At 43.6% G+C, this 20,275-nt stretch overlaps 1 protein-coding gene across 1 annotated transcript in view; it reads left to right on the top strand.

The window, feature by feature from the left end:
• Positions 1-20,275, top strand: part of MYO9A (myosin IXA) — a 221,086-nt gene that overhangs the window by 89,274 nt on the left and 111,537 nt on the right. Inside the window, exons 12-14 of the mRNA XM_040969582.1 lie at positions 6,540-6,661; positions 12,155-12,296; positions 14,260-14,455. Coding sequence (XP_040825516.1) covers positions 6,540-6,661; positions 12,155-12,296; positions 14,260-14,455 — 460 coding nt within the window. The remainder of the gene's footprint in view (positions 1-6,539; positions 6,662-12,154; positions 12,297-14,259; positions 14,456-20,275) is intronic.

Genomic DNA, 20,275 nt, shown 5'->3' with positions numbered 1-20,275 from the left:
TGCACCCGAGCGGGATACCCGGAGGAGGCTCCTGGCTTTGGATCAGCATAGCATCGACCGTTGCGGCTCCCTTGGGGAGTGAATCATCGGACTGAAGATCTTCCTCTCTGTCTCTCCTCTCTGTATATCTGCCTTTCCAATAAAAAAATAAAATAAATCTTAAAAAAAAAAAAAGGTAGAGTTTCAGAAAGGCAGAAAGTGTGTGTGTGTGGGGGCATGTCTTTGATCCTTTGAGTCACTCCCCAAATGGCAGCAGTGGCTGTGTCTGGGCTGTTCCCAAGCCAGGGGCAGAAGCTTCTTCCAGTTCTCCCACATGGATACAGGGGCCCATGTGTACAGGATTGGAAGGGGAGCAGTTGGGTTTCCAGCTATTGCCATTGGTGCTGCAGGTGGCAGTTTCATCTGTAACCCTCCAATACTGTCTCCTTTCCCATTTTGGGGGGAAAATTTAAATTATAATGAAAAACACCTAGGTGTTTACACAACGGAATGACTAAAATGGAAAAGACTGATGTCCCAAGCATTGGAGAGTCATGTAAATTGAAGAGATGCTGTATGGAGGTGGTGGGTAAGTCAGTTGGTGCGATCCCATCAGTTTGTCTCCATGTAGAGGGTGGAAACCCAGTCACTTGAGCATCACCTGGCGGATGGTGTTGGAGGGTTACAGGTACTGCTGCCGCCTGTCCTGATCAGGATCCAATCATTCTGATGTAGGCTGGTGCTCAGTGTGCCCAGGGTTGGTCTTGACCATTTGTGCCAGGTGCATCCTGGGGGCAGCGGGCTCGTGGGGGCCTGGTGGATGTTGTCGGCGGGGTTGTGAAGGGACCCAAGGATGTAAGCCTGGGGAATTCCCCACCTTGCTTGGTCCTAGGAGAGGTAGGGGAAGGGAAGGAGAGAGCCCTGGGTTAGTATGCTGGCCTGGTGTGCTGGTGAACTGAAACCTAGGGAAGTTTGAATGGGCCTAGATTTTAGTTGTGTGGAAGGGTAAGGTTCCAGGCCAGCACACATGCGTTGAGCTTGGGACCGTAGTGGGCAGGCCAGCACATCACCCCATTGGAAGACTGGGCTTCGGGAGGCTGTGCTGTGGCTCCCGAGCACAGGTGCTGTAGGTTGATCAGAGAAAGGAGCAAGAGTGAGGACCAGTGAGGGAGTATATTGCCAGTGAGTAATGACTTCTGAGGGGCTACCATCGACAAGGCCACTGGGCTTGGCAGGTAAACGAGGGGGCTGAGACAGGGCAGTTTGGAGGGAGGAAGCTGGAGGACCACTCTGGGTCAGACTGATACATAGCATGGATCACCACCGACCACCACTCGCTAGTGCACACAAAAGCTAGGGCTACTTGGCAGGGCTAGTATCTACCAATGAGAGTGGGAACAGAGGATGGGTAATGTTAGGGTAGGCCATGGTACTAGCTAGCATATGAGTGAATCAGGTCTGGAGTCAGATTCTGTGGGGGATGTGTGAGCACATCCCTATGGAACTGCAATGTCCTCTGGTTTGCCTAAGATCTGGGTGTAGTGATGGGCTAAATTAGGCATGACCATGGACCCCTGGAACACTCATGGGTACTGGGGCTGCAAATAGGCAGGCTGGTCCAGGCTGCAGCACCCATAGGCATACCCAAGAACAGGACTGGGATAGGCGAGACCACAACATCCACCAGCTCATACAAAGGCTGACGGAGGGGGCAGACTACAACTTGGTAAGGTCCTAGCTTCCTACTGGAATGTGTGAGATCTGGGTCTGGGGGGGACCTTAAAAAATGCCCCTGGTGGGCCGTAACTCTTGCTGGTGAGCACGTGATTCAGGCCTGGGTGTTGGTCAAGGAAGGCAAGGTAGCTCCACCGTTCGGAAAATATGTGGGTTGGTTCTGGAGGGGACAGCTGGGCAGGGCTGGAACAAACCTTAGCCCATTGTCATGTGCAAGAGCCAGGCTTGAGTGTGGGTCATGCCAGCCCAGGTTATCAACCTACCATTTTGCATGAGCCAGGGATGGGGGCAGACTGGGCAGTACTAGGTTGCAGCACCCACCAGCACATGTGAAACTCTGGGTTGGGGTGGGAACCTTGTGGAAGGGGATAGTGGGGCTTCCCTGCTGGGCCACTGCTCCTGCTGGTAAGTGTGAGAACTAGGACTTGGGGCAGATAAGACCTGCAGGGCTGCAATGCTGGTTGGATGCATGTAATCTGGGTTAGGGGGAGAGCCAGGCTGGGCTAACCAACTGTACCCACTAGTGCATGCATAAGCCAGAGTAAGAGCAGGCTGATTGGGTTTTGCTGCAGCATCAGGTGGCAAGTACTAGGAATGGGGACAGATCTTGTCAAGTTAGATTGCAAAACCTTCTGGAGAGTACAAGATCTGGGAGTAGGTCAAGTAAGGGAATGATAGGTACCTCTCTGATGGACTGCAACTCTCACTTGTAAATACGAGAACCGGAGCTGGGGGCAGGCCTGGCTAGATAGGTGGTGTCACCTGCCAGCCTGAGTATGGACTGGATAGTGGGGTTGGTTGGGTTGAACTAGGCTTCAACTCACATTGATATGTGAGAGCTGAATGGGATGTGGGACAGACTGGACCAGTCTGCTGTACATACTGACAAGCAGTAAGAACCAAGGCATGGTGTGTGCCCAGTGGGGGGTTGTTGGGAGTCCTTGACTAGGCTGCAGATCCTTCAGATGTTTGTGAGGGCCAAATTTGTGATGGGCAGGGTTGGGTTGGGCCATAATATCCATTATTTAATAAGAGATGGGGTTGGAAATAGAATGGACCCAGCAGTTGCAACTACTTTTGTGTGTGTAGACTGATGTGGATGGTGGGACTGAGTCAGACCCATATTGACAAGCACATGTGAATCAGGTCTGGGATCACATCAGATGAGTTTTGTGTGGGGATCCCCCCAGTTGAACTCAAACCATGGGGAGATGCAGGATTTTTGGTCTGACCATGGAGTGCATGTGTCAGAACTGGGCCTCCTCAGTGGATAAGAGGGAGCAATGGACGGCCCAGATGCTCATGGAAGATAATGGCAGTCCATTGGGGTCTGCAGAGGACATCTGGTATCACAGCAGAAGGAGGGCAGAGCAAATTGCTCAGTTACCCCAGCCAAGTGTTGACAGCAAGTATCGTGGTAAATGGAGACTCTTAAGTTGGACTGTGTCTGCTAATGGACCTTGGAAGGATTTCCTCATCCTTGGACTGATGAGGTTGACAGCATTTCAGAATTAGAGAAACCACTTAAACAGAACCCTTGGGGCATGCTCTACACTAGGGACCCTAGGATGACATCGGGTGGCTGTTCCCCATCCCTGGTTACTGAGGTGGTAGGGAGGCTGGGTGCAGCTTCTCTCCTTATTTCCCCCATTTCCATGATACAGGAAGAAGAAAAAGGAAATTTGGGATACTGGTCTCATCCATTTTTGCTTAACCTTTGATCCTTCTCACCCTAATCAACTATGAAAACATCATTCACCCCCCCCCCCCACCAAAATGTGAAGGCCGTATGATCTCAATTCTGTGGTTATATCTAGGAAACAGCCATAGACAAAACAAAATGATGGTGGTGTTTCACAACTCTTGCCATACAGCAATGTAAACAAACGAACTTTAGGCACTTCCAGCAACACTAATGTGTCTGTCAAAGATACATTGAGTTAAAAAAAAAAAAGTAACATGTATTATGTGGCTCTGATTAGAGAACAGTAAAATAGGTGTAAAGAAGGATTTGGATTACTGTTGAGAAGAAGAGGGAAGAGAATGTTGGACTAACACTGCTATCTGTACAGATCCTAACATTCTGGCTGGTTATCATGCTTATTATCTATGCTGCAAAGAAGACCTGGGGAAAGCACCTTTCTCGATAGCTTTTCTTTATGGTTTCATTTACTTCTATGAATGACAGAGAGATAAGGAAGGAGTGTAGGAGAGGAGAGAGGTAATTTTCCTTTCCTGATTCCTTCTGTAAGTGCTAGAAATAGGGCAGCCTTGGCCAGGACTTCAGAACACTATTCTGGTTTCCCACTTGTGTGGCAGGGACCCATGCATTTGGTCCTTCTTCTGTTGTCTTCCCAGGCACATTAGCAGGGAGCTGGATTGGAAGCGGAGCAGGCACTGCTCAAACCAGTGCTCAGTACAAGATGACTCAAACATAGGATGGTGGCGTTACTAGTGACAGCTTCATTTGTTAAGCTTTTATCTTAAGAATTATCTTTACATAGCAATTTTTTACTTTAAAAATCATCATTGAAAGGCAAGCATTAGGCATTTACTTTTCCTGATTAGGGTAACAAGTTTATTCTAGGATCCATTCTGCTTTACAGAGTAAAAATAAAGAATGATAAAGTTATCAAGTTAAGGGACAGGCGTTTGGGCGAGTGGTTGGGACACTCATGTCCCATAACCGAATGCCTTGGTGCGTTGCCAAGCTCTGACTCCTGATTATGGCTCCTTGCTAGAGCAGGGAGTTCAAGTCACTGTGTCCCTGTGGTTGGACTTTCTGGCCCTTGGTCTCCTCCTTGCACAGGCCTGGGCTCTGGTCGATGTTTGGGTAGTGAAATAGCAAATAACAGGTCCTATCTGTCTTGTTTGTCCTTCTGCCTGTCAAATAAATAAGAGGTACTGAAATTCTAAATAAAGAGAATATAAATAGTGAAGAAAAAAAAAATACCTGTCAGAATGGAATGTGTCAAGCCAGAGTGACCTGTTTTTCAAACCCAAGAAGTAAATCTTGTCTAGAAGATGAGAAGCTGTGTAATTATGAAAAAATTGGTAAATAAGTAAGCAAAAAATGAAAAGGAAGTATTTCAGCAAGTATTATCAGTGAATGCTGAAGCTATCAGTTAAACAGGATATCTTCCTTAGCGTACAACCTTGACATGCTCAGGAGGCTGTTTATGAAAACAATAGTTTAAAAATAAAACCATTGCATGGTTAAATAAGAGAATATTTCCCAGCACACAGGACAAGGTTGGAAAAATGAGTGCTGCTTAAAGGTACTTGAAGTAGTTACTTAAGGCCTGAGTTTTTGAGTCTTTTAGATTTGAAATTTGGAAGTCTTTTTAGTTTTAACAAATATTGTTAGGATTTCATTTTGCCAAAGAGTATGTGACTTCCATGGACTTATTCCATGGATCATTGGAGGACCTGGTATTCTCACTTTTCCTAGAGATTGCATCATTGTTGATGATCCAGCAAGCACAGTTCCTGTTGATGTTTTACAGTCATTATACATGAATGCATTTCAAAAAGTTTCTGAAAAGTGGATTTGAAAGATCATTTTCTTTTGGTGCAGAAATTTTTAAATCAGTACATGAGTGGTTTTTCATAAAGTTGTTGAAAAATTCATGTTATTAGAGACTTTACATTGGTTTTCGCACCAAAATAAAGTTGTGTCTCCATTTTCTTATGACTTAAAAAAAAAATACTGCTGTATTTTTTTTGAGCAATCCTATATTTATTTATTACTAGCAAGGCAGAGATGCAGAGAGAAGAGACAGAGATCTTTGTTCTGCTGACTCACTCCCCAAATGGCCACCATGGCTGGAACTGAGCCCATCAAAGCGAGGAACCATGAGCTTCTTACATGGCTTCGGGTCCTCTGCTGCTTCCTCTGGTCATAAATAGAGAACTGGATCGGAACTAGAGCATCCAGGACAAGAGCCAGTGAACAAACGTGATGCTGGCACTTGCAGGTAGACGTTTAGCCTGTTGAGCACTGTGCTGGCCTCAAATACTGTCCTGTTTTTCTTTTGTGATTTCATTAGATAATGTGACTAAAAGAAATCCAACAATTTTGATTGGCATGGCTGCAGAAAAAGAATTATAAACAAAGCAGTTATATCACCTTTTTAAAAAGCTATAATTATTTTTATTGGAAAGTCAATCTACAGAGTGTAGGAGATAGGGAGAAAGATCCTTTGTCCATTGACTCATTCCCCAGATGGCCGCAGTGACTGGAGCTGTGCTGATCCAAAGCCAGGAGCTGGGAGCCTGGAGCCAGGAGCCTCTCCTGGGTCTCCCATTCAGGTGCAGGGTCCCAAGTCCTTGGGCCATCCTCCACTGCTTTCCCAGTTCACAAACAGGGAACTGGATGGGAAGCGAGTCTGCCTTGTAAGGCAAGGACATTAGGTGCTAAGCTACTGCGCTGGGCCCAGTTATATGCACTTTTTAAGTAAAACTCATGTACATTGTACCAAGAGTTTAGTTGAAATCATAAATCCTTCTAGTGTGGTCATTGGGGATAGGGTTTTGCCTATCTGCCTAGGCATATCTGCCTAGTTTTAGGTTCCTTCCTCTCATATGGGATGCTGGGGTGCTGTCCTATGCTCTGGCCGCCCGATTCTAGGTGCAGGTATTTGGAGAATGAAGCAGCAAGCTCACTATTTGTGTATCTGTCTCAAATAAATATGCTAAAAATGTTTTTTAAAATGTTAGATCATTCTTTTATGGCTGTTAAAAGCTTTTTAAAAATCCTTCTTATTGCATATGTAATATTTTATGCAAGATGAATAAATCGTTATTGTGTTATTTTGTTCTTCTAGGAGGAGTACAGAATGGAAGGCATCAGCTGGCATAATATAGATTATATTGATAATAGCTGTTGCATAAATCTCATTAGCAAAAAACCAACAGGACTGCTCTATCTTTTGGATGAAGAAAGCAAGTAAGTATGATTGTTTCTGACACTCTAACTAGATGATTGGGCTCTTCAGGTTATCTTAAGTTGAAACTTTCTTGTTATTTTTTCAAGATTTTTATTTTATTTATTTGAAAAGCAGAAAGAGAGAAAAAGAGAGAGAGATCTTCCATCTGCTGGTTCACTCCCTAAATGACCATAAAGGCCAGGGCTGGACCAAGCTGAAGTCAGGCTCAAGGAGCTTCATCCAGATCTCTCTTATGTGTCCAGGGCCCAAACGCTTGGGCCATCTTCCCCTGTTTTTCCCAGCCCTTTAACAGGAGTTGGATCAGAAGTGGAGCACTCAGTATACTAACAAGTGCCCAATGCGATGTAGGTGTCTTGGGTGGTGGCTTTACCCACTGTGCCACGGCGCTGACCCTGATATCTATTTATTTTATGATGTATGTCCCTTTATTCTTGAATTGAGTTTTTAAAATTTTTATTTTTTAAAAATTTATTTTTATTGGACAGTCAAATATACAAGAGAGGAGGAGAGACAGAAAGGAAGATCCTCCATCCGATGATTCATTCCCCAAGTGAGCGCAATGACTGGTGCTGCACTGATCTGAAGCTGGGAGCCAGAAACTTGCTCTAGGTCTCCCACATGGGTGCATGGTCCCAAGGCTTTGGGCCGTCCTCGATTGCTTTCCCAGGCTACAAGTAGGGAGCAGGATGGGAAGTGGAACAGCCGGGATTAGAACCTGTGCCTATATGGGATTCCAGCGCGTTCAAGGCGAGGTCCTTAACCATTAAACTATTGTGCCAGGCCCAGTAGTTATTTTTAAACTTGGTTGGCATACATCACTTCTAGTGTGTCTGTATTTGGCAAAGTTTTAAAGTCCTTGGGAATTTTGTTGTTGGTTTTGAAACCATTGTGATTACCAATTTAATGATAAGCCTTTGTTTTGTGTTTGAGATATTTTTATAATAGGAAAAGCAAATATTTTTAGTAATTTATGCCAAGGATCAAACAAGTAGTAAATGACAAACCTGAGATATATGCTTTCTGTGTACTTCCAGCCAATATGCTTGAACTTACTACTTGTGAGTGTTGTATTACACTTACATTGTTTTCCTGTAATGCTTGCATTTTTAGGTTAGAAGTAATGGGTTTTATCCATCTCTATGGACTGCCCTCTGCCAGCCTTTACAGTTTTTTTTTTTTTTTGGCATAAAAAAATTAAAATGATGATAAATGCTGTGTGTTTTATGTGTTTTTAATAAGAGTTATTTATCTGAAATGCAGATGGCAGATGAAGAGAGACAGGGCTTAGGTGTGTCTGTTTAACTGCTGCTTTGTCTCACAAGTTGCTGCAACAGTCAGGTGCCAAGAATTCTAGGTTGGTCTCCACTTGGATGACAAGGGCCCAAGGTTGGGCCGGTATCTGCCTTCCCTGGTGCATTTCAGAAGCAAAGGAGCTGGGACTTGAACTGGGACTCTGATGTGAAATGCTGGCATCAAAAGTGGCAGCTTACCTTGCTGTGCTACGTGCTGGTCCCAGTCTGCAACGTGTGTTAATGTGTTTGCAAACTGTACCATACGCAGTCTCCCAACCATTCCAGTACCTCAGGATGGAGAATGGCTACGTGATATGAAGCCAGGGTCCCAGTGCGTCACGTACTTGAGGGTTCTGCCCAGGTGGTTTCAGTAGTTCTGAAATGTTGATGTTGCCGATCAAAGGAGGAGGGCACCCTTTCAATGTCCATTGGCTGTACATAGGAATTCTGTAATGAAAATAGAGACCTGAGGAAACAACCAGCTCAGAAATCCAACAAATTTTTTAGATCAGCAAATGAAAAATTTATGAAGCACTGAGAAGACTATGGGTTTGGGATGAGCACATTAATTTGTGATGAAGTAACAGAAATATACTTGGAAAAGCTAGTGGAAGATAAAGATTGTTTTGGCCAATTTGTATAGATCTTTGTAACCATCAAGTTTTATTTCTTCAGAATAGGGATTTATTCCCCATGGAACTTCCCTTTAGAATTCTTTGTTCTGATTTTTGAAAAGAAGTGAACCTAGCAGCCAGTCCTGTCTGCACTTGCAGTTTCTGAAGTGCCTTTAGTCCAAACTGAAGTGGAGTTTGGGTGGTGGTTCCTGAACTCCTTCATGCTGAATGAGTCGACATTCCAGAAGAGGGAAAGGTGTGAAATGTTTGCCTTTTTATTTTCCTGTAAAACGTTGAAAATAAAGTAGTCATCTTTAGGGAGCGGAAGGTATAAACTAAAATACTTTGTCCTGAATGGAATGTGTATTAAGAAAGAAATTCTGAGTTGTGTTTCTCCTTGGGTTGTGAATTTGTAGTGTTCCAGGATTACAGGTTTAGTGTGGGAAGTCTTGGTTCATCTTTTCTCTTACTACATGTGTGATGTCAGGCAGCTTTAGCTGTAGTTTGCAGGATGAACAGTGATACTTAGTGGGCAAGGAATAGTGTCAGTCGAGTCTCAGAACTGCCCTGGAGAAGGATGCTGGGAGTGACTGTTCTCTGGACTGCTCAGGGTGTCACCTGGCTTCCATCCCAGACTTGTTGGATCAGAATCTATATGTAAACAAAGACTGAAGTTTTGATGAGAATGTTCACTTAAGTCAGTCCTTTGTATCCTGTTGATGCTTACCACTACCCTGATGAGTTAATCTAGACACATAGTAGGTGGGCTATAGACATTGTTCGTTTCCCACTCCTGTTGAAGACAGCCTTGAAGGGACTTTGGTTAGAGCTTTGGTGTGAGCAGTGATGATGCCTGACTGCCCTGTGTCCCAAGCTCTTGTGCCTGATAAAGTGGTGGATAACCAGATATCTGTTGGATACAGGACCTGTCAAGAAATTCCCTTTTCATCTTTTCTGCTTTGGAATAAAATCCTGTTCTCATGTTTGTCCTGCTTTTGGAAGTTCTCCACTTAAAAGTGACAGAAAAATACAAGCTATTCTGTTAGAGAGCTAGAAGGCCGATAACCCTGGATCCAAGGGGAAGAGCATCCTGTCTGAAGTGTGCAGCATTCTGCATTGGAATTGTGACGAGCTTGCAGATGTTGGCTTGACCTTGGCTCTGTGCCTTGGTGATCTGTGGGTTTTCTCAGTAGGAGAGGCACTTAGTTGAAGCACTACTGAAGGAAAGTACATTTCAATAAAAAATGTAAGATTGGAATTGGTGAAACTTATAGTGACCGTTGCCGTAATCTTTGCATGAAATTGCAAGGGCTTAATGTGTGTTGTGGTATTGCGCATCATACTGCCACTCAGTGTGCCTCCCTGGTCTGTCAGTGCCACTTGGTGTGCCTCCCTGGTCTGTCAGTGCTGGTTTTAGTCCCCCACTATGTGCTTCTGATTCAGCTTCCTGATCATGTACCTAGGAGGGAACACTTCTTAGGTATTTGTCACCAATATTGGAGACCCATATGCATTTCCTGGGTCCTGATCTTGGCCTGGCCTCGTTCCCAGCTGTGGATGCCATCTGGGGACTTAACCAGAAGATAAAAAAATCTGTAATTTTTTTCTCACTGTCACTCTGCCTTTCAAATAAATAAATGTGATCTCATAAAAAATTGCAGATGTTATTATCTAAATAATAATGTTTTAAAACAACATTATAGTCTGGGAGTGAGAGTTTTGTGGAGTTACTTAGGAAGGGAAAAGTTTTTCCAATGTAAAAATAAGGTTAGGTATTAGGAAAATAATAGTGTTAGTGACCAGCTGGCTTCCTGCCTGTGGCCTAGGAAAGTAGGCCCAAAAGAACGGCCCAAAGCTTTGGGACCCTGCACCACATGGGAGAGATAGAGGAAACTCCCGGCTCCTGGTTTGGATCGGCGCAGCTGTGGCTGTTGTGGCCACTTGGGGATTGAATTAGCAGACAGATCTTTCTGTCTCCCTTTCTCTCTGTAAATCTGACTTTTCAATAAAAGTAAATTACCAAAAATTGATGATATAGTTCATGTAGGATGCGATGTATTATCAGTATATTTGTACTACATTGTTTATTTTTGCTAGTACTGTGTTACATGGTATGGTATTCACTATATATGGATTAGAAAAACAGTTCTGTAAAGTTAAGTAGCTTGTGGGTGTTCTCTGGGGATCTAACCTCTGACTGACACCAATCTCCATTCCTTAACTAGCTATTGTAAACTTGCAGGCATCTTTACACATTCTGTTTGATGTTCAGCATCTTTCCAATCTCTTGCTATGTTATTTCTTGTTGTTGCTACTGTTAAACTGTTTTCTGAAAGGTATATATTTTTTTTTCTTTAGCAGATGCTATATTTATTTATTTGTAAGGCAGACTTAAAGAGAGGGAGATACAGAGAGAAAGATCTCCTCTTTCCTGGTTCACTCCCCAGATTTTCATAACAGCTGAGGCTGGGCCAGGTCAAAGCCTGTTAGCAGGAGGTTAATCGAACCGGTGCCCATATGGAATACTGGCACTGCAGGCGATTGCTTATTCTGTGAAACCACAGTGCTACCCCCTTTCTCTTTATCAGTGGCATTTCTTACATCTGAAACCACCACCCAGCCTGAAATCTAGGTCGTAATTGCCTCTTAGTTCTCTGTGAACTTTTTCATTATTTCTAACCATTAGCGATTAAAAAAATTACTTGTAAGAGTTTATTTGAAAGGCAGGGGGCGCTGTGCATATGTACCTGCATAGGTATGCATTTATCCACCCATCCTGTCTGGTAGCTCACCCTGCATGTCCCTTCAGCACTGGAAGCCAGGGCCCGAGCCAGAAGCCGCAAACTTACTCCGTCTCTCATCCAAGTTGCAAGAACAGAGCTGGCTGGGCGCTTGCTGCTGCCTGCCAGGGTCTGCGCTGGGTGAAGTGAGGAGCTGGAGCTGGGCCTTGAACCTCTGCTCCACCGTCGGACAATGACGTAGCGTTGGGTAGATTTGCTACCCTCCTGCACAGGCATTCTCCCCTCTCCTTTCTCTGATGTTTGTTTTCCTGTTGTACATTTCATCCTGCTTTTGCTTGTTGTGTTAGGATTCTTGGATGTGAAATGCTTAAGTCAGTGATGGTGGGTGGACAGATGCATGTTTGAAGTAATATGAGGGAATATATGCAGTTATTGCTGTACTTAAGAAAATTGATACTTCTGCATGGAGAGATAGCAAAACAAAGAATGACTATAGATTTTAAGGACTTGTACACATTGAGAGAATATTTGATCTTTTGAAAGTTGACTGCATGATTAGATTCGGTTTGTGTATTATGGCACAGTGCCCCCTAAGCTCTGTATCGAGTTTAATCATTGTCTTAGCATAGCTGCCTGCACAGCATGCAGGTGGACAGATCACAGCTGAAGAGCCCTCGTTTCTCAAGGAATACCTTTTATACTGACACTTTAGCTAATTGGAACTAGATGTGATGAAAAATATGTTAAATGTCACTCACTTTAATGTAGTTTTGGAAACATTGTGCTAACTGCTATGTCTTTTTTGTATTTTTTTATTTTTATTTTATTTTATTTTTTGAATTCAGCTTTCCACAGGCTACAAATCAAACATTGCTAGACAAGTTTAAGCGTCAGCATGAAGACGATCCTTACATTGAATTTCCGGCAGTGATGGAGCCTGCTTTCATCATTAAACATTATGCTGGGAAAGTAAAATATGGGGTAAAGGTCAGTACATTTCTCGCTAGGGATGCTTTCTGTCTCTTGAAGTCTAATGTGCTGACAGCGTTTGGTAAGCACCCTTTGGAAACATCTGACAATATCATGGAAATTCCAATTTAGCTTTTCTAAAATACAGTGTTTTTCTCAGATAATGTTTCTGCTGGTTTGCTTATGCAGATAGCTCTGATGTCAGTCCATTCTAGTAATAGGGAAAGAGTAGTATTTATCATACCAGTTCCTTCATCCCCATGACTTAGCACATCATGGCCTCTCTCCATCCATAAGGTGTAACAAAGCCTTCATGCCATCAGATGCCCTTACGTGTCTGTGCGTTTACACTGCTCAAGGATCTGCTTCTAGGAAGGGACAATGTCATGACCGTCTCCATGTCTGCTCTGGGACTGCTGATTCTGTTACTCTTCTAACACTTGCTTCTGAAGCCTGCCCTCTGAGCCTAGTTTCCCAGGCAACACAGTGATGATCTAGCAGTAGCAGAGAAATAGCTTCTGGATCTGGAGGTGTTTCTTATTTTAGGTTATTTATTGATCCACACACTGATGGACTCGGGAAGTGTTGGAGACTCACTGTGTGTCCTTGTCTCTGCTTGGTGTTTGTAATATGCTAAGGATAAACTAGACAGGTCTTGAGTTCTTATGCATGTATTCATCCTACAGGGTGTGTGCGTGAGCTGTGTCCTGTATTCTGTTAGGAATGCATTGACTTCCATTAGAGAGTGAACTAGTTGCTTCTTAATTTGTGGATCTATGAGCACCAATCTGACAAACTTAAATTCAGAGAGATGACCTGATGAGGTGAATGAATGATGGTAATAGAAAAGAGATTGGCTTGTTGAGTTACAAACAAGACAGTGTTACTAGATTATATGAATTAATGAAGGAGATGACATAAAATTAATTTAGATGATATTAGGTTCATTCTTCAGGGCTTCTGTGTCACGTTTAAGGAGTTCAACTTTTTTTTTTTTTTTAAGATTTAGTTTTATCGGAAAGTCAGGTTTACAGAGAGAAGGATAGAGAGCTCTTTGGCTCATTCCCCGGATGCCACGATGGCCAATCTTTAACCTGCCTTGTTTGTAGTGTGTGTGTTTAAAGTGATAATCTTCCCTCTGATTATTGCATTGACTAAATTCTATCAGTTGTGATAATGCTGTGTCTTCATTAACATCAGTTTTAAAGGTCATGATTTTAATAATTTACTAAAACTAAAGTAGGCTCTTTAAGCTCTGATTTTTTTTTTACTTGAAATTCTTAATTGGGTTATTCAGAAGAGTTTTGTATAATTTTTTTGGATTTCTTTATTTTTATTGGAAGGGCAGATTTACGGAAAGGAGGAGATAGAGAATGATCTTCTGTCCACTGGTTCATTTGTTTTAAGTGACTACAATGGCTGGGGCTGAGCCAGTGTGAAACCAGGAGCCTGGGGCTTCTTCTGGGTCTCCCGTGCAGGCACAGGGTCCCAAGGCTCTGGGCCATCCTTGACTGCTTTCCCAGATCACAAGCAGGGAGCTGGATGGGAAGTGGAACAGCCGGGACATGAACCATCGCCCACACGGAATCCCAGTGATTGCAAGGCATCATGCCATTCCCGGTGCCCATTTCTGCTCCCGGTTCCTCCTGAGATGCCTGAGAGACAGCTGACGATGACCACAGCTCTGGGGGCCCTGCAGCCCATGTGGCATGGAGCTGGGTGGCGTTCTCTGGCCTTGGCCTCACCCATCATCCGTGGCTGTTGCAGGCATTTGGAGAGTGAACAAGCAGATGGAAGCTCTCTCATGAGCTCTCTTTCTCTCTCTGCCTTTCAAGCAAATTAATACATCTTAAGTAAATCATTGTCAGTTCTTGTGTAGTGTATTGTGCTTTCCCTGAGTTCCGGTGTTTCAAAAATATCATCTGTCATCTTTTCAAAATAATGGCTTTTCTAAAAATAACGCTGGTACATTTTCATGCAGGATTTTCGGGAGAAAAACACAGATCACATGCGCCCAGACATTGTAGCTCTTTTGAGGAGCAGCAAGAATGCCTTCATCTCTGGGATGATTGGAATTGATCCTGTTGCTGTTTTCCGGTGGGCAGTTCTCCGAGCTTTTTTCAGAGCTGTGGTTGCTTTCAGGGAAGCTGGGAAAAGACACATTCAGAGGAAAAGTGGTAAGCAGTACTTATTTGCATTCTGCTATGCATTTTATCTTTGATTTTATCTCTATTGCCTCACAAGAAGTTGAATCATGATAATATTTGTTATTGTCCAACCATGTGCTAGCATGTTTTGTGTTTGATGAATTGAGTGGCATGAGCCATGCATGTGTGTCATGTGCTGTATGTGTGTTGGTGCATTTGTGTTAACGAAAGTTGGTAAGAGTAACAGGTGCAGAGCCTCTCACCCTCAGTGCACATGCTTGGGATAGCATCGCCCTCTAGTGGTGAGCCAGCAGCTACGCCCAGAACCCATGTCCAGCCCTGTACTTGGGCACGTTACTGCTGCAGTGTCAGGGGAGGTAAGGCGACTGTGAGCTTTCTAGAAGGCAGGTATAATCAGAGCAGAATTACGAGGACTGGGAATCATTTCTGAGCCTTCCTTGAGCAGATGATGTGTGCTGCAGTCTAGAAAGCATCAAGAACTTTCATGGTCTCAATCAATGAACAAAATAAGATGTCAGAATTGCAAGCACAGATCCCAGCAAGCACATTAGCAGATGCTCAGATGATCTGTCACCAAGGAAATGCAGATGGAAACAAACTGTCATGAGATAACTCTTCTTACTGGGCCCTCTGAGGTGCTGGCATCCCATATGAGTGCCAGTTCGTGTCCTGGCTATTCCACTTGTGATCCATCTCCCTGCTTATGGCCTGTCAAAGCAGCAGATAATGGCTCAGGCTCTTGGGTCCCTATACTCATGTGGGAAACTCAGAAGATGCTTCTGGCTCCTGTCTTCAGACTGGCAAACTCTGGTGGCTGAAGCCAGTGGGGAGCAAACCAAAGATGGAAAAGAGCTCTGGATCTCTTTCTGTAACTCCTCCTATAAAAAAATCTTAAAAAACGAAAGAGAAAACTCATGTCCAAATAGGTACTTTCAGAAGGATTTTCTTGCTGCACTATTCCTAATAGCCAAAGGGGTAAACAAACTGAATGCCCCCCATTGGGGTGGGTACGTGAAATGTCATACAGAGGTGCAGTGGGGTGTTGGGGTGCGTAGTGCCAGAAACCGGAACCTGGGGGCTCCTGGCTTAGTTACAGACAAGAGGGGCACTGATGCCAAGGGACAAGGGTAATATAACTTTTTAGATTTAAGAAAGATTCTTAATCTTGATTCAGGATTTTAAAGTTACCAAATTGAGTCCTTAAACAGCTAGGAGAGGCAGGTTGTACTGCTTGTGGGGCTGGCATGTGTCACATGGCTCAGACCTGAATGATGCTCTGGAGAAAGGACGCAGCTCCTGCTATGTGATCCATGAGTGTGACAGAGATGGAACTTCTTTGTCACTGACAGAATAATTTAAAAATTCTGTTCAATATCCTTGCAAAGAGAAAGGAGGAGTTTTTGTAGTTTGTGTGAAGCCTCAGGTAAGGTGTTTTATCCCTAATTATCTTTTTTTCAAATTTATTTTTATTGGCAAGGCCAATTTTACAGAGAAGGAGAGACAGACAAAAATCTTCTATCCACTGGTTCACTCCCCAAGTGGCCACAACGGCTGGAGCTGAGTTCGTCTGAAACCAGGAACTAGGAACTTCTCCTGGGTCTCCCATGCGGGTGCAGGGTCCGAGGCTTTGGCCATTTTCTGCTGCTTTCCCAGGCCACAGGCAGGGAGCTGGGTGGGAAGTGGAGTAGTTGGATAGGAACTGGCACCCATATGGGATCCCCGTGTGTTCAAGGTGAGGATTTAGATACTAGGTTATTGTGCTGGGCCTGAAAATAATGAATTTTTTGGTAAAGACTCAACAGGCTGCCAGGAATAATGCTGCAGTGAAAGCCCGTAGGCGCTCAGAGCAAACTTACTTCAGAAGAATCAGTTTGGAAACAAAATAAATAAATGTATGATTTCAACTGTGCAAGTGAATTTGAAATCACTTTAGTGTTTGAAAGTGCTCTGAAGCTGAGTGTGCCTATCAGTTTTGAAGTCATTAGAGAAAGTGGGTCACCACATATGAAAAGCTTTGTTAAATGGTTGTCTGTGGGAGAGTTCTCTGCCAAAGAGGGAAATAGCAAAAGAAAGCGAAAACAACAAAACAAAAATAACAAACCCACAAACCCCCCAAACCTTGAGGAATCATGCTGCAACCAAGAGCTTAAATAAACTTCCACCTCTTCCTGAAATGGAAAAGGTATATATATATATATATACATACATATATATATGTTTTTTTTTTTTTAATTTATTGGAATGTCAGAGTGGAGGAGAGACAGAGAGGAAGACCTTCTGTCCATTGATTCACTCCCCAAGTGGTTGCAATGGCCGTAGCTGAGCCACTTCGAAGCAGGAGCTTCTTCCAGGTCTCCCATGTGGGTGCAGGTTCCCAAGGCTTTGGGCCGTCCTTGACTGCTTTCCCAGATCACAAGCAGGGAGCTGGATGGGAAGCGGAGCAGCTGGGATTAGAACCAGCGCCTCTATGGAGTCTTGGCATGTGCAACAGGAGGACTTTAGCTGCTACACTACTGTGCCCGGCCAAAGGGAAATCTTTTTTTAAAGGTGCCCTATAACAATAGTGAATGCCAGGTCAGAATGTGGTGAAGGCTCTACTTCTAGAGTCTCGAAAGGGAAAGGAGCCCCAGATCATGTTTTGCTTTCTGAAAGGAGAGTGAATGCCTCACTGTCAGGAACTCATGGTGCAGGTCACAGTAGGCACTGAAATTGCTGTAGGAGCCAGACCTGATCAAAAGATAGTGGTTCCACCCCCATCAAAGCCTCAAGCAGTGCTGTACAACTGGATTAAAACACATCCACTCGTTTTCAAGACCAACTTTAGTAAGACAGGGGAAAACAAAAGATGGAGTGGGAATCTTAATTTTTTATCCTGATATTTATGGAGCCAGCTACCACAGAATAATCTCTGGAAGCATTCTAAACTATTTGTCACTCAAAAATACAAGGCAGTAGGGCCCGGCGCTGTGGCGCAAGTGGTTAAGGTCCTCGCCTTGCACGCCCGGGATCCCATATGGGCGCCGGTTCTAATCCCGGCAGCCCTGCTTCCCTTCCAGCTCCCTGCCTGTGGCCCGGGAAAGCAGTCGAGGACGGCCCAAAGCTTTGGGAACCTGCACCCGCGTGGGAGACCCAGAAGAGGCTCCTGGCTTCGGTTCGGCATAGCATCGGCCGTTGCACTCACTTGGGGAGTGAATCATCGGACGGAAGATCTTCCTCTCTGTCTCTCCTCTCTGTATATCCACCTTTCCAATAAAAAAATAATAAAAATAAATCTTTAAAAAAAAAATACAAGGCAGTCTTGAAACTCTTCAGTGTTTTTGCCTCATCCAGTCGTTCAGCTGCAGTTTCCAGGCAGCTCTATAGGAATGGAGCATCTACAATCACACCCTAAGTTTGAAAGGAATTTCTCCTACTTTCCCGTGTTCTACAGTATAACCTTCCAACTGCTGGCATTATTAGCAAGAATTCAAGGCTTTCAGATATGAATGAGATATGAATGAGATATGAATGAGAAACAATCAGACCAATGGATTAGCCCCACATTCTCCCTTTCCCTCCCTTCTCTCCTCTTCTTCTTTTTAAAAATTTTTTCTTCCTTCCAAGATTTATTTATTTTACTTGAAAGTAAGTTGCAGAGAGAAAATGAGAGAAAGAATCTTCCATCCACTGGTCCACTCCCCAGATGCCCACAATGGCAGAATTGGGCTGGGCTGTAGCTGGGAATAACAGCTTCCTCCTGGGCCCAGTGTGATAGCATGATGGTTAAGGTCCTCTCCTTGAATGCACCGAGATCCCATATGGTTGCTGGTTCTAATCCCGGCAGCTCCACTTCCCATCCCGCTCCCTGCTTGTGGCCTGGGAAAGCAGTCAAGGACGGCCCAAAGCCTTGGGACCCTGCATCCATGTCAGATACCCTGGAAGAGGTTCCTGGATCCTGGCTTCAGATCGGTGCAGCACCCGGCCGTTGTGTGGAGTGAATCAATGGACAGAAGATCTTCCTCTCTGTACATCTGCCTTTCCAATAAAATAAATAAATCTTTAAAAAAAAAAAAAAAGATCTTCCTGCTGGCCTACCATGTAGGTGCAGGGAACCAAGGTCTTGGGCCTACTCTGTAGCTTTTGTGGGGCATTACCAGGGAGCTGCATCAGGATTCGAGCGGCTGGGACTCTAATCTGGCATCCATATTGAATGCCAGTGCTGCAGGTCGAGGGTTAGCGTGTTGTGCCATTGCACCCGTTTCTATCCCCCTGTTCTTCATCTCTGTCCATGCTTATTGTTGCCTGCTAGTGTGTCCTGTGTGCCAGTTACATTAGAGATTAGTTAGGAACATAAAGTTTAGAAGAGAAGAGAACTACATGCACATGCCTCTTTTCATTTTCGGTGTGCGTGACAGTTGTTTTTCTGCCTTTGTTCCCCCTTCTTTTCTCTCCTCCTCTTTGTTTTTTTTTTTTAATGATTTTTCGTGTTCTGTTCAGTCCTCTGGTTAGTCTTAGCTGGATGTATCTCTCTCCTCATGGTGACTTCTGCAAACAAAAATTCTATCCTCAGACATTTAGTGATAGTTCTTCACACTCAGTTCCCCGTCTTTGCACTAAGATTTTTTTTTTAATGGTGAGTTTTCTTTTGTTGCAGGTTTGTATTTGTCATTGCGTTGACAGTTATGGTTCAGATACAGCATTAAGGGTGCATGTCCTAGGAGTCTGTTAACTTGATAGGTGGACAGTAATGAAATGCTGTCTAGTTGTTTAAAGCGTAATGTCGTGTATTATGGCGTATATTTGTTTTATTGGTTCATGTTTTGAACTGAACAGCCCTTTCCTCTTTGGTGGGGTCCACCGCTCACTGGGTAGTCAGTCTTAAAACTAGTTTAGAGCTTGAATGAATGAATGAATTTGGGGATGGGAACGTTATTCTTCCCTAATTTTGGTTCACATTTGGGTAAAATCACAACAACCAACCTTCTTTTATGGCGTAATTAAAAGAATTATTAACCCTGTGAAGGGAGAATGGCATTGAATTTTTTAGTTTCCTTGAGGGTAGTATGCTGAGATTTAACTGCTAACCTAATTGGATGAGCTGGGACTTGCTTGTGTGTTAACACATTATATGGCATCCTCCAATTTCACTGCTTTTTCCATCTTGATATTATTCCTTAAGAACAAAAACTGATATTTCCCAGATCTTTTCTGTATGGAGTGATCATGTGTTTGTAAGACATTTTCAAGTTCATGTTAGAAGATAGTAAATCATATGTTCATTGGGGGATGTGTTGAATGTTTGTTTCTTTTCTCCCTTTTGTAGAGCTCTTGATTCTTTATAATTTATTGCCAAATAGTTGTGTTTTTAATTGGATTCTTGATATGAAATTTAATAAGCTGTTACCATTTAAAAAATGATTCTGACTTAAAATCCATTCATAGATGGTTCCCTTGTATCTCATTTCTAATTATATAGTAAAATTCACTGGGGGAGCTTTAGTTCATTGTTCTTGTATTATTTAATTTGTGTATTATTACATTATGTAGTTTTGTTTCTTAAAGGCAAGCTTATTTAAATGTGAGCAATGTGCTTTAATTTGGAGGTGATTTCTATGTTAATGATGCACAGCATCCCCCAAAGCCTTGTTTTCTCTTCTGAATCCATTTATTGCTGGTTTTGATGGTACTGACCATGTCACCCAGCCCTTATTGCTCAAATGACTCACTGTGTCAAACGCACTCATCTGGGAGTTGGGTACTTGCTTCCCTTTCCTCCTGGCAGTGGATTTCTCTCTCACTTGGCTGAGTGGTGGTAAGCTGCCCTTGCGTTCAGATGTGTAAATACAGAAC

The sequence above is a fragment of the Ochotona curzoniae genome, unplaced genomic scaffold (genome assembly GCF_017591425.1).
Source record: "Ochotona curzoniae isolate NIBS_2020 unplaced genomic scaffold, NIBS_Ocur_1.0 scaffold_4701, whole genome shotgun sequence".
NCBI classification, from domain to species: domain Eukaryota; kingdom Metazoa; phylum Chordata; class Mammalia; order Lagomorpha; family Ochotonidae; genus Ochotona; species Ochotona curzoniae.
The sequence above is the reverse complement of the archived record's forward strand: the minus strand, read 5'-3'. Positions and strand labels throughout refer to the sequence as shown.